We start from the raw sequence: 13,808 nt of genomic DNA, 5'->3' as shown, positions 1-13,808 counted from the left end.
ACCCGGTACAGGTACTAATGGAGGTCCTGCTACAGGGTTATACCCAGGTATCAGCTGTGGCGGTTGTGACACTAGCTTTGGAGTTGATTCAATCTGTATTAGCCTTGGCTTAGTATATATCGGGTCTGGCGGCACCACCAAATTCGTAGTAGTCTCAAGCACTGGGACATCGGGGTAAATTCTTTTTATCTGCTGTGGAGGCTGCAACTGTATCGGCGAGTCTGGTGCAGTGGGTACACTGACACCATTCTGTATCAAGGCTGTATCGCTAGTCTGTGCCGTATCAGTAACTCCCTTTTCCTTTGTCTGGTTCCCAGGATCCAAGCTAGTACTTGGAACATTGTCGTTCACCGCATACGGTGGCGGACGATCATGTAACAATCTATCCATAAACGCCTCATCATCTGAATCATCCTCTTCTTCCCAGGACCTTTTGTTCTCTTTGAATTTGCCTGAATCTTTGTCGGTTTTGCAAGAAGCTTTCTTTCCCTGTGTCTCTTCTCCCTGTGTTATTGCCGGAAACAGCTTTAACCCATCTACTATTCCTCTTCTCCACATTTTGTTCTCACTGTCCCATCTAGCCTCTGCATAGGATTTTTCTGCCCTTGTCAATCTTCTGTGAAACCTTTCTTGCCTATGTTTAAGAGCCATCAGGTCCCAAATCGCCAAAGCCTCGTATTGTGCCGGTCTCGGAGGTGGTTTCTGCGTAATTAGCATCCACCTCAAATTTTCTAACACCTTTGGATTGAATGTCCCATGTTCTGGAAACGCTAAACACCCTTCTTTCTCTGTTAGTTTGCGCCATTGTTTCATCCATAAACAAGGTGCAACACCCTTTTCTTCCATAACTGTATAAGCTGGAGTACCCTCAGGTGGTGTAGGTTCCCCATCGGTTGCAACAATATATACGTCTCCTTTCAAAGCGCTTTTGAATGCCTTAACAAAATTCATTTTGAAATTCTTTTATTTCGTATTTAATCAGAAAACGGCTTAGTTCCCAGGACACACTTCACCTACCCTTTTCTCAACCTATTGCCTCTCACGGACGGTAACCAATCCGTGCCGACCCCTTTCGGCATCTGACCTATATCAGCGCGGCACCACTGACGTCACACTCATACACACTGCAGCTGACAAAGTCCTGCGGTTTGTCCACACCTCACAACTCCAAACAACTCATACAAACTAATGCAAATTATTGCAAGCTCTTAAAATGACAATACAAATCTGCCGGTTTACTACAGGAAGGGTAACACATTCGCTTCAGAACTTTACAGAAATTTCACTTGATGCCTCGGCCGCTACTCTCTCCTTCTCAGTTCCCACATACACAAGCAGAATTCGACCTGCAAATCCTTCTCTCGACTTGTCAATGACTCCTTCTAGTGCACTTTAGAACTTGTCAAATCTCCATCGAAGGTTTCACACATGCATTATAACTCGAAACTTGACTTGTCAACCACGCCCGATTGACCTATTAAACCGCACAGATTACAACATAAACCACATTTATTCTCATACTCCGGAGTCTTAGACCTCTATAGATCCGTATATAACAACCAACCACGTGGATAATTTTGAGCAATAAGCGCTGCATTTACATGAAGTACGCCAACTTCCCTACTCTCATACTGTGGAGTACGCCCACTCCTTCTAAACAACACTTATTTTGGCCTAGACACACGCACATTTTCATAACCACCTGCAAGATGCGTAAGATTTCATAAGCGCAAAAGACCCTAACCACGCATACTATGGCGCCGAGAACATTCCCAACTCATTTAGGCAGGATCCGAGATCCCAGGAAAGCCATGCCGAACCTAGCCACTCATTATCTCTCTAAATTGCATTATCACAGAAAAACAACTAATTAAACAATGAAACTCCGTCCTAGGGCACCAAGGGCCTAACCGTACTCTGCTACCAGAACTGTTAACGTGTCCGTCTATGTTAATTTATACACATCAGGACTCGTTTTAGGCCGATGAATCTTTGGGCTCAGTGGTGAGACACCGTAGGACGAGATAACTGATCAATATATCAATCAATATGTCAATAACATTGTCAATAGTTAACACCAAAATATATCTTACTTTAGTCATTAATAAACCTTCGGCGCAATCATGACCTTTCAGTCACGAATAACCACACCTTAATGGAGTTTTATGAATTTTATTCCCTATTGATTACAATTTAATAGCAAATGCATCAATCTCAAAACCAAGAAGCAAATAAACATAATCACAAGATGACAATCATAATACGCTTTCAATAATGCAAAGATCAGAAGCATAGACAATCAGATGACTATAAGCAGATAGTAGTACATAGAACCTTCTAGAGATATTAGTTCAGCATAGCACTATGTCAGTCACGTCAGGTTGTCAGTTGGGACGAATGTCTCATCTAACCTCTAATTAGCATTGGCATGTTGGGCTTCATGCAAAACAATTTTGAACACCAATTTGGAAAACATCTAACTAAGGTCTCTAATCAAAAACATACAGCAGTTGGTACCTAGAAAGAAAAGGCAAATGAATGCATTTCCATTATCAATGATTATATTTACCCTCCTCAGAATAGGACAGCGTACAGAATCAGTCTTCGTCTTCAGGACATCAGTTAGTTCACCGTCAGTCTATCTAAGTTAGAGGCAAGGGACACTCTCCTCATAAGGAGGAAAGTGTAATGGGGCAGTCTATGGGCGAGGATAGTTTTGTCTAAGTCTCAAATCACCAAATAAAGTGACAGAGTTTCTGGATGCAATCGATATCATTCTCTACCTAATGCTCTTTGTCTCTTGTGTCATGGGTTTTTAAACCTTTTTCGTAATACATTCCCCCAAAATTCTATTGGTCAGTCACTACACCTCACTATCGGTAGCCTATTAAATTATACATTAAGTAATGCATTTGTCATTTCATGATAATTCCCTAATTCCTAATTGGTCTTCATAATTGACATTTTTCGTAGGTGGCACATCCAGGGTTACTTCATCGTCTTTGTACATATCAGGTCAAAAGTTCTCTTCTTCTCGCTTCACCGTCCTTGGAAGTGTCTATTATTGTTTCGAAGCACATATCTTTTATATGAAAGCTACTAGCATGTGGATGGGAAAGTTGGGTGTTGTTGCAAACTAGTAAGGGAAAAGAACAATCGCTGGGTCATGGTCTTTTGCAAGTCAGCACACTGGAGAAACAGAAAAATATGCTTTAATATGAGAGTTACACAGCTAGTTCTCGACTCACGCTAACTTAGGATATATGGTTCCAATGAATGCAGTTTTATACGTGTTAATGTGCTCAGTTAGGCAAACTATAAACTATTATTTCTTACAGTCGACATTAGTTTATACATATGAACAATTCTCCACGTTTATGAATACACTTCAATGAATATTTTATTAATACAGCATTGTTAGACATAAGCATTTCACGTCTATAATATGTAATATTTAAACTACGCTCTCTCACTACTAATGTTTTTCTTCGCCGCTACAGTAAGTAGTTTACATCATTTGTTAGCGTTCATTTTTATTTTATATTGAAAATCAAGGTGCATTAATTCTTGTTTTAGATACGGGAGTCATATAGAAATTGATGGTTTCCATTATCTCGTGAATCCACATACGACTCTGGGCCCCGGGGCATTTTGAGGTAACATCACTTCAAGTGATGTCTAATTTCTGTGAATCTCAGCAACGCAAGTGGTCATGCTTCCATTGCCTCCTCATCTGTTCTTCCTCGTCCATATTAATGAGGCTTCTGCCTCAGGTGTAAAACATTTTTTCTCCCTGAAGAAAACAAAATAATCTTGCTGCTGATTATGGGCCCCCGAGCCCCACCCCTTCATAAATTGATACAAATGATGGACAAAGGGCCAGATGTAGCAAAGGTTTTTCCCTATTCTGTGTATATGGGAAAAAGTGTTCGTACATATGGCCCTAAGTCTCTTCCAAATCCTGCTCTTTTTGTCTCTGCGAGACCATAGCTACTGGTAAGTTCCCTATCTTTCTTTTTCTTGTGATTTTCTTTTTATCGTTGGTGTGAGACTCTTAATAAATTTACGAACACAAGATTGTTTACATTCTAGTGTTTTATGGGTTTCACACAGGTAGCACGTTTTTATCGAGTGCTGAGCCACCTCGTCTCCTCATTAGTGAAGTTGTAACAGAGGGGGATGTGGTTGTACAGTGCGTCTCCGTGACACGGGCACGGCTGGAGGCCAGTATTCTCCACGGGTGTAGTGGAACCCGCGCAGTGGAGGGGCATGGCTGTCCCAATAGCGCGCCCTGCATTCATGGCTGGAGGGTGCGCTGTGCTCCACGGGGAATGTATAGAAGGAGAAGCGGCGGTGCTGAGCTAGCACGTCTTACCCTCGAATGCTTCAATTCACAAACGCAGTCACCACGCAGAGATTCTTTTGGGTAAAAGAGAATGAACGATAAAGTCTTTCATAAAAAAATAAGTATTAGTTATAATTACACAGATCAAATATTCAGTAAATATACTGTAGCATGATTCTTTCTAAAAATGCTCAAAAGTCATGTAAAGGTATATGTTTAATAAAGGAGCAGATGTATTAAACCAGGACTTCAATTATAATATTTTGCACATGCTCTTCGCTTCGCCCCTGCCCAGGACATTCTTTTCTTTTTTTAAAGTAAAATGAGGGAAGGTGTATTTAAAACTTTCAACTCTCATGCGGTTTTGTGGTGCGAGATTTGGAGTCATGTAAATAGAGGAATGATTTGGAATATCCAAGGTGTAGTATCCTGCCTGTATGAAAGAAGAAGGGTGTAAATCAGCTGCTAGGAAAAGGCGCTTAGAGGTGCACCTTGATGTGAAGATTGTGAGTCAGGAATAAGCCAGGATGCAATCATACCCCCGGCAGGATTTGCAAGAAATGATGAACAAGCTGTGGCTGCTGCTTCAAAAACTCAAGAACCACCATGTAAGCTGCCAAACTTTGGAGTTGCTGGAAATCCTGCAGAGGGGGACTGTGATCAGAGGGGGTGCTATATTCAGGGCCCTGACATAATTGAACTACTCACCCTTATCAGACAAAATTTGTGTTTCACTGAGCCTTCCACGGCTGAGGAATAATATTGTTTCACTTAATATCATAGAAAAGAACGTGAGTCCTTGCCAGTATATGCTACTGTCATTAAGGTGCTAAGTAAGGAATAGAAGAACATTAAAAAAACACCTTTCCACCATTTATAGCTAAGAGATATCCATTGGACAATTTTCAAGATGAATCTCCTTCCTCAGTAATACTAGACTCCCTCATGACAAAATTGACAATCTGAAGGAGCTTCTCCGTCAGAAGTTGATAAAAAGGTGAATGGAGCAATATAAAGAGTCTATGAAGCCTCCACTTGTATCCATTAGTCGAGCATCTATTAAAACATTGAAATCCTTGGTCCAAGGACTATAAGACCATTCCAATGATTCAGTAGATAATGCAGGATCTAAATTGGTGACTGATTTCAAGCAATCTGGGCAAGGGTGTCTCATTAATTATGCAGATCGCAGGTAATTTCAACAAATCCCAGTGTCAAGGTCCAAGGTGTTATAATGGAAAATCTTTCTGTTTCTGGTCATGGTTTCTGGTCATGGTCTCTGGTCCCCAATGGAAGTCAGAAGGTCCTTAAATTTGATTGAACAAACAGTCAACGTATATGCCCACCAGACTGTCTTTGTATTATTTAGAACAAAGCAAGACAATACAAACAGACAAACAGGTGACTAAGGCTTATTTGAAGCATCATGGGGAAACACGTTTTCTTTCTTTCTCTCCTGGCAAACGAGAAGGGAGTTGGGCAGAGTCCAGTTTTCTCTCTCTAGAAACAATTCATTTCCAGGCAGGGAGAACTGAGCTGCAGACTAATTGAGCAGGATTTTTCCATCCTCAGCATCAATGAGTATCAGACCTGTAATATTCTATAATATGGCTTTTTCTGGATAGATATATTTGCAAAAGAGCAGAATGGGTTACTCACCAGATTCTGCTCTCTGGTCCCATCTCAGAAGGCCTGGACTCAAGATGCTTTCCATTCCTTTGCAGAAAATCTGATTTATGCATTTATGCCTTTCCTCAAATGCCCTCATTTTCCAGACCACTGAGGGAAGTTTTGCAGGAGAGGGCTTAGGGTCTTTTGGTACCCCCATATTGGCTTCAGAGATTCTGGTTTCTGCTATTTCTGAGGCTTACAGTAGCAAATAAGGGATTCTTCCAATCATTTTTTCTTCCCAACAGGTTCCTCTGCTTCCAGATTCCTCCTTTTTGAAGCTCAATCTGTGGATCTGGAAGTTGAAAGGAGGAGATTGATTGATAAAGTTTGTTTGGAGGAGGTGGCCTGCTCAGTGCAATTTAGTAGCCCTCCCACTCTAAAACAATATTTTAGAAATCAGCACACTTTTATGCATTGGTAAAGAGTAAATGGGCTAATTGTGGCCACCAGCCCCTCTACATCAAACGTATATTTTTTTTAGGGGTACGTTTTTACTAGATTTTGCTATTTACACTTCATACAGTCAATCGGATGCTATTAACGCCTTCAGAGAAAAGGCTGTTATGTATGAAATATGTTTGGTAATTAGGCTGCTAAAGAGTTTTTCTAACAGGTGACCTGTTATCCACTCCCCTACTACTGCCTGGGTAATACCATTGGTACTTCAAGTTCTACCGAGCTCTCTTTTGGAAAAATTTGAGTTAATCTCTGTCAAAATTTAGAATGTTAACGTTTTATTCTTGGTTGCTATTACATCCAAGAGGTGAATAGATAATTTTGCAGCTTTTTTGGTTGATGAACCATACCTCAATTTTTTCCTGGAGAAAGTAGGTTTGCTGGATGTCACAAATTTCCTACCTAAAATTGCATTTGAATTTCATTTAAATGGAGATATTGTGTTGCCAGGTTTTTCCCTTCTCTTTCCTCAGAGGAAGAACATCAGTAGCATTTGTTGAATAAGCATAGCCACAGATTTATGGTCTTTGTGGCTCAGGGCAGTGCAGCAAGTCACCTTTCACGCTGCCCTACGTCACAGGGAAAGGTAGGGAATGCACTGTATTTATCCAATACGGTGCATTCCTGTCCTTTCTTCTCTTGCTGCTGCCCTTTAGACTCCCTAGCGTCACCGCAGGCACCATTGCACCATAGTGCAAGGATGCCTGCATTGCATGCAGGGTTGTTTTTGGGCAGGAAGGGGCACTTTCCTGCACAATAACAGTTCTGAGATGCTTTTTCCACTTTCTATGTGTACTGCAGAATGCAGCACATATAGAAAGAGGAAAAAAAGAAAGAGGAAAAAAAAGTGGAGAAATAAACTTGTTTCTCCTTGTTGCACCTCACCTGGGGAGGCATATAATTTTGGTGCATTGCCAGGTTTACCAGGGTTAGTAGATCTGGGAATGTGTCAAAAACCATGGGAGCTCTTAGAACGCCTCCCCAGTTCAGAGTAAGGCAACACAATGATTTGTGCTATGTTGCCTTACTCCATATTTTTAAAGCCATTCAAAGCCACACAAAATGGCTTTGCGTGGCTTCAAAAATATGACTTAGTGGTTTGCACCATGCATGTACCACGTTGTGTGGTGCAAGCATGGTGCAAACCCCTCATAAATATGCCCCATAGTGCAATCTCCATCTTTAGAGCTCGCACTTCAGAGTTCAGAAAGGTACCTTTCGTTGATGGTTAAAACAGACAGTGCCTTTAGTTTATGATTTAACTGGTTCAAGTCTACAGGAACCAGTTCAGGGGAGATCAAAAAAGGCGTTTGCTCTTTCTGGGCGGCATGCAAAGGGTTTTCTATTAAAGACATTTATAATGCTGCTACATGGGCTTTTCCAATTACTTTTGCGTCTCATTATAGACTCCAGTCAGGAGGATTTAGATCTACATGCCTTTGGTTCATTAGCTTTTTGTGTGGTTTTGGATTAAATGATCAAAATTATAAATGAAAGCATGTGGTGTAGCATTACTTGTGTTCAGTATTTCATTATCAATTTTTGGTTACATCCTCATTGATAAGAGCTGGGACGAGGTGGTAATACTTCAATTATTTAACAGTAATCTTCATTACTCCTATTTGTAGTCTTTCTCATGCCAGTCCTGCATGTCCTTTCTCCAGCCCTTGTTCTTCATAGAACTTATAAATCTGTTTGCTTTGGTACAACAGGATTTGCAAGAAGGTTAGTCCCTCATTTATATCAATGTATTCAGTGGTGGTATTCTGATCTCCATAGTCAGGCCCAGGAGGCTTTTGTTTTTTCTCAGAGTTAAAATGATCTAAGAATGTTGAAGACTACAACTTGGGCAAAAGAAGATTATTGGAAAGTAGTCCAAGCATTTGCAAGAGATGGTCTAGAAGACGTGCCCTGAATTAATGATGGACATCTTGTAAAAGCTACAAGCCCAGAGAATAGTTAATGTTGAGTGTCACCTCACATAGCAGACTTGTACCAGAGGGACTTAAACACCCGGGGGCTAGACTGAGCTCAGCCAGAGGAATGAATAGAAGAGACTGGCCAGTGCATGTGTGGCAGTCCAAGCAGAGAAAATGTGTGTGTGTCATTAATTATACCTAGGGCCCTCATCGCAATGAGGCTTACTACAAGCACACCCTATGCACCTCCTCTACACTGGCAATGAAGATGCCTGTGCAAGACAACCAACAAGCCAGCTATGGGAGTCCAGCAACAGCAGGATTAGAAGAATGTGGAGGACACCCTGGCAGCTGAGGCAGCCCCAGAAGACTCACCCACTCTGCATAGCGGCGGCACGTCCTACCTGGCCGCCGCTCCCAGATCCCAAAAAACTCAGACCACACCAATTTCAGTTTTATGGAAGAATTGATGTTGCAGTTTATTAGGCAATTTTCCATCTTACAAGCGATCCTTCAACCACCATTTTTTCTTTATTCAACAATCCTGTGCCCTCCTTGTCATAGCCCCAAGCACTGTGCCCTACATTTAGTGCCGGCCAGTCTGCCCCAGGCGACTTATCACCTAGGGTGTAAACATTCATTCACATTCTGTGCAAGCTTCTGCTTCCAGCCCCAACTGGGTGACGTTTCACTTCCAATGCAAGCACTCTGTTCCTTCGGGTAAGCTTCTGCTTCCAACCCAGCCAGGTAACCTTTCAGTTCCGGTGCAACCAAACCTTTTTTTGGGCAAGCGTCTGCTTCCAGCCCAGTGGATGACCATTCACTTCTGGTATCACCATTCATTTCATTAAGGGCAAACGTGTGCCTGTAGACCAAGAATGAACTGATATCTTGGATGAACGTCTCCACCCTTCCTTTCCAGGAGACCCAGTCATCTCTACACCAACTTTTTCTGGGCCACAGGCTCAGCCCTTGATTGTTTCCTTCCGGTTCATCCCACGGGCCTGTGTCCTCTGAACAATCCGCAGTAGAAAGAGGGCCCCATGCCAGGTGCCTGTGGTTAAATACTCAGGGCAAATTCCTATAGCTACATTTGAGACCTGGCTGGACCCAGTGTCCCCCTCCCGGACCAGTAATTTCCCTCCCTGCGTTTATCCCCTTCATTACCTCCTACCAGTCCAGTTTCTGTACCCAGGAGCGGCCTCCACTAAGGCCCATTGTCCAGCCAGGAGGCGAACCAAAGGGCACCGCCACTGCAACCCTTCAAAGTGAGCCGCTGCATCTTCCCTATCATGTCCTGGAGGTCAATCCAAAAACCAACAGTCTTGTTGAATCGTGTGAGACTTGCCATCCTTGGTGTGGTCTCCCTGAACTTTTTGCCTCTGTTTCCCAGTTTGTTGATGTATGCTGGACTCTGTTTTTGCTGTTTTTGTTACTCTGGGCACTTTACCATTGCTATCCAGTGCTTAAGTGCAAGGGCTCCTATGTAAAAGTCATATGTGATTGGCTTTCCATGATGACATATTTGATTTACTAGTAAGCCCCTAGTAAAGTGCACTAGAGATGCCCAGGGCCTGTAAATCAAATGCTACTAGTGGGTCTGCAGCACTGGTTGTGCCACCCACATACACAGCCTTGTAAACATGGCTCATACCTGCAACTGCAGTGTCTGTGAGGGCAGTTCTATACTGCCAATTCGACTTGGCAAGTGTACCCACTTGCCAAGCCTAAACCTTCCCTTTTTCTACATGTAAGGCACCCCTAAGGTAGGCCCTAGGTAGCCCCATGGGCAGGGTGCAGTGTATGTTAAAGGTGAGACATGTATTTATGTGTTTTTTACCTGTCCTGACAGTGAAATACTGCCAAATTCTGTTTTCACTGTTGCAAGGCCTATCTCTTTCATAGGTTAATATGGGGGCTACCTTTAAAAGTTATTAAAGTGCAGATTCCCTTTGGGAACAAATAGAATCTTTTAGTAAAGTTTGCTTTCAGATTGTGTTTGAAAATGCCACTCTTAGAAAGTAGGCATTTTCTTGCTTACACCATTCTGTGACTCTGTGTGTTTTGTGGATTCCTTGTCTGGGTCAGTTTGACAGCTGGGCTGCTTGCCCCTCTCTCTATCTAGACAGTGACACAAAGGGGGCTGGGGTGTAGCCTGCATATCCTGATGGTCCATCTGTGCTGGAAGGGAAGGGAAGAGTGGTCAATCACACCTAGCTGGGCTGTGCCTGCCTTCTCACAATGCAGTCTCCAACCTCCTGGTGTGTGGCTGAGGCCTGGCCTGGACAAGAAAGGATCTCACAGACACTTGGGACTGTACTTTGAAGTAGGCCTACTTCAAAGGCAGATAGGGGTATAAGAAGAGCACCCCAAACCCCTGAAAAGTAGATTACTCGAAGGATTCAAGAGGAACGTCTGCCTGGATAAGAGCTGGAGAGCTGAGAATTGCTGCCCTGACCTGTAACTGTGCTAGGCTATCCTACAGTGGCTGCTTCTGCCTGTGCAAGGGGACAGAAATTGGACTTTGTTGCATTCCTGCTTGAGAAGGGACTCCAAGGGCTTGGAGTAGAGCTTGCCTCCTGTTTTGAAGCCTCGGGGACAGCAAAGGCTTCACCAACCAGATCTGAGTCTACTTGCTGTGAACTCTAGCTTGCCAGAGGGTACCATTCCAGTTCGTTGTGTCACTTTGTAGTGGTTCACTGTATTATTGTGTGTGTTGGTACAAATACTTAACACATTGGGGGTCATTCAGACCCCCGCCGGCGGCGGAAGCCGCCGGTCTGGCGGGAACCGCCAGAAGACCGTACCGCGGTCAAAAGACTGCGGCGGTCATTCTGACTTTCCCGCTGGGCTGGCGGGCGACCGCCAAAAGGCCGCCCGCCCGCCCAGCGGGAAAGCACCAGCAACGAGGATGCCGGCTCCGAATGGAGCCGGCGGAGTTGCTGGTGTGCTGCACCCGTCGCGATTTTCAGTGTCTGCCAAGCAGACACTGAAAATCTCAATGGGGCCCTGTTAGGGGGCCCCTGCAGTGCCCATGCCCCCAGGGGCCCCACGACACCCGTTCCCGCCATCCTGTTTCTGGTGGTGAAAACCGCCAGAAACAGGATGGCGGGAAGGGGGTCGGAATCCCCATGGCGGCGCTGCTTGCAGCGCCGCCGTGGAGGATTCCCTGGGGCAGCGGGAAACCGGCGGGAAACCGCCGGTTTCCCTTTTCTGACCGCGGCCTTACCGCCACGGTCAGAATTGCCCCAGAAGCACCGCCAGCCTGTTGGCGGTGCTTCCGCGGCACTCTGCCCTGGCGGTTTTCAACCGCCAGGGTCAGAATGACCGCCATTGTCTCTGAGTTACACCTGCCTGCTTGTGCCAAACTACCAAGGGGGTAAGCAGGGGTTAACTGAGTGTGATTCTCCTTGCTTGGGCAGGGGGAAACCTGACTGCCAACCAAAGACGCTATTTCTAACAAATGTAAAATGTCAGTCGTCAGCACTTCGGCACAGCCATTCTGCCATGGTGTCAGAGTCACACTCTTGCAGGTTTTACTGTGTGTGAGCATGCAAATCCAAGATTATGCTGACTGGCAAGAATGACTGTGTGGTGAAGAGTAAAAGGCCAAGCACAACAAACCAAAGTTTGAGTTTCACTGACAAGTGCTCAAAAGAGGCATGGATTGCTGTATTTTACAGTTTCATCTCTCACTTAACATGCCAACACCACCATGCTATTTTCTCTGATGACAAAATATCCTATACGACTGCTGTAGGAAAGGCAGAAAGGCTTTGCCAAGTCATTGCTGGGTAACAACCAAGACATGTAATTAGGACTCGGATGCTAGATAGTGTATATCTGAGCTCTGTACAGCCATTGGCTAAACATTTGCAAGCACACATTCCAACGTGAGAACCTGCTCATTAGGGTGAGTGCATCAGAGGCACCAGTGATATCATTATTTATAACTATCTACTCTCCAGTTACTCAGTATGTATTTGCTCCTATCATATAGTCACCTGGGTTCAAGCCAAATCCTACTAATGTTCTGTCTGGCCTGCCACCCTGTTCCAAATGATATGAAGGATCTTGTGCCTAAGTTAATTTTCAAGAATGTAGTCCATAATCCTGTCCATCCTGAAGAAACACGTATCCCAAATTCCCTACCATTTTCCATCTTATTTCGATCTTTTAATGGTCAAGCAAAATTCTATAGGGCGAATCGTCCAGCATAATGGTAAATTGGAATGTATATGTGATTTGTGAAGTCTTGTTTATATTCTGTACTTCAAGAAGCCTTCCCACAGGGATTTATAAGTGAGGGAGTGACTTTGTATATCTTCTTCAGTGTGTACTAGGAGTTGATTCAATTTCAGCCCATTTTGAATGGATGTTGGCTGCCATGGTTTGAACAACGTTAGAGTGAATTTTGTCACTACTTTGGTATGAATATACCCCACTACGTAACCACACACTGGAGTTTTGTGATTATCATATACTTTTTAGTGTCTGTAACTGAGTATGTCTTCAGTCAAGATGCAGTTGTCTACCAAACGAAGTATAAATTGCAATGCCTGGTGTTGAGCTAACTCTTAGAACTCAAAATGATACTTCTAGAACCAATGTTTCTTTAACAGAAGGAAATACATTTGGGAACAGGTGTGATACTTTTCAATGTTGCTCTTAGATTACCTCACATCCATAGGAAACTTGGCTACAAACTTTGAGTATCTGTGCACCAGTGGGAGCAGGCATGGGTTATTTTTATATGAAAGCAGGGAATAACTTTACTTCTAGAGACACATGTTGATTTAAAGTCCATAGACGTGATGCATCCTACCTGAGTGCAAAGTGCATTACACACAACTAACCAGATTTAAAATGAGTTAGGTAAAGCAAATAATCCTCTCATTCCCTGTTTTCTTGCTGATGAGACTATAGGGAAAACAGGATAAGGAAATATATGAATTCCTCAAAGAATAGAACTATCGTCCTCCTATTCTTAGACAAAGTAAAACAGGGAAGGGGACAACTATTTTGGATAAAATGGTCCTATGGCATGAATGATCATAGCTACTTTTTTCCCATCAGGCTTCACGATTGGCAGAAGAGCTTCATCATGAGCACGATCACACACTCCACCTGGAGAGGGCGAAGAAAGGACTAGAGGCACAGATTAAAGAGCTGAACATAAAACTGGAGGAATCTGAGCAGATGGCTCTAAAAGGCGGCAAGAAAATGATCCAGAAACTGGAATTAAGGGTGGGTCTTTATATAAATCATATACCTACTTCTAAAACAATCAGACAAACAAGACAGGTGGTAGATTTCCAAAATGGAGACTTTCTGTCACTGGAAGACTGTGCAGAGTTATTTTGTAGAAATCGCCAATCACAGTCAAGGATGGATGAATAACATTAAGAAGGCTTATG

At 43.4% G+C, this 13,808-nt stretch overlaps 1 protein-coding gene across 5 annotated transcripts in view; it reads left to right on the top strand.

Annotated features, from left to right (window-relative positions):
• LOC138246140 (myosin-16-like) overlaps nucleotides 1-13,808 on the top strand; it is an 838,653-nt gene that overhangs the window by 799,893 nt on the left and 24,952 nt on the right. For all 5 annotated transcript variants that reach the window (XM_069200412.1, XM_069200413.1, XM_069200414.1 and 2 more), the window contains one exon: nucleotides 13,468-13,638. In XM_069200412.1, the coding sequence (XP_069056513.1) occupies nucleotides 13,468-13,638 (171 nt within the window). The remainder of the gene's footprint in view (nucleotides 1-13,467; nucleotides 13,639-13,808) is intronic.

The sequence above is a fragment of the Pleurodeles waltl genome, chromosome 7, assembly GCF_031143425.1.
Source record: "Pleurodeles waltl isolate 20211129_DDA chromosome 7, aPleWal1.hap1.20221129, whole genome shotgun sequence".
NCBI classification, from domain to species: Eukaryota; Metazoa; Chordata; class Amphibia; order Caudata; family Salamandridae; genus Pleurodeles; species Pleurodeles waltl.
The sequence above is the reverse complement of the archived record's forward strand: the minus strand, read 5'-3'. Positions and strand labels throughout refer to the sequence as shown.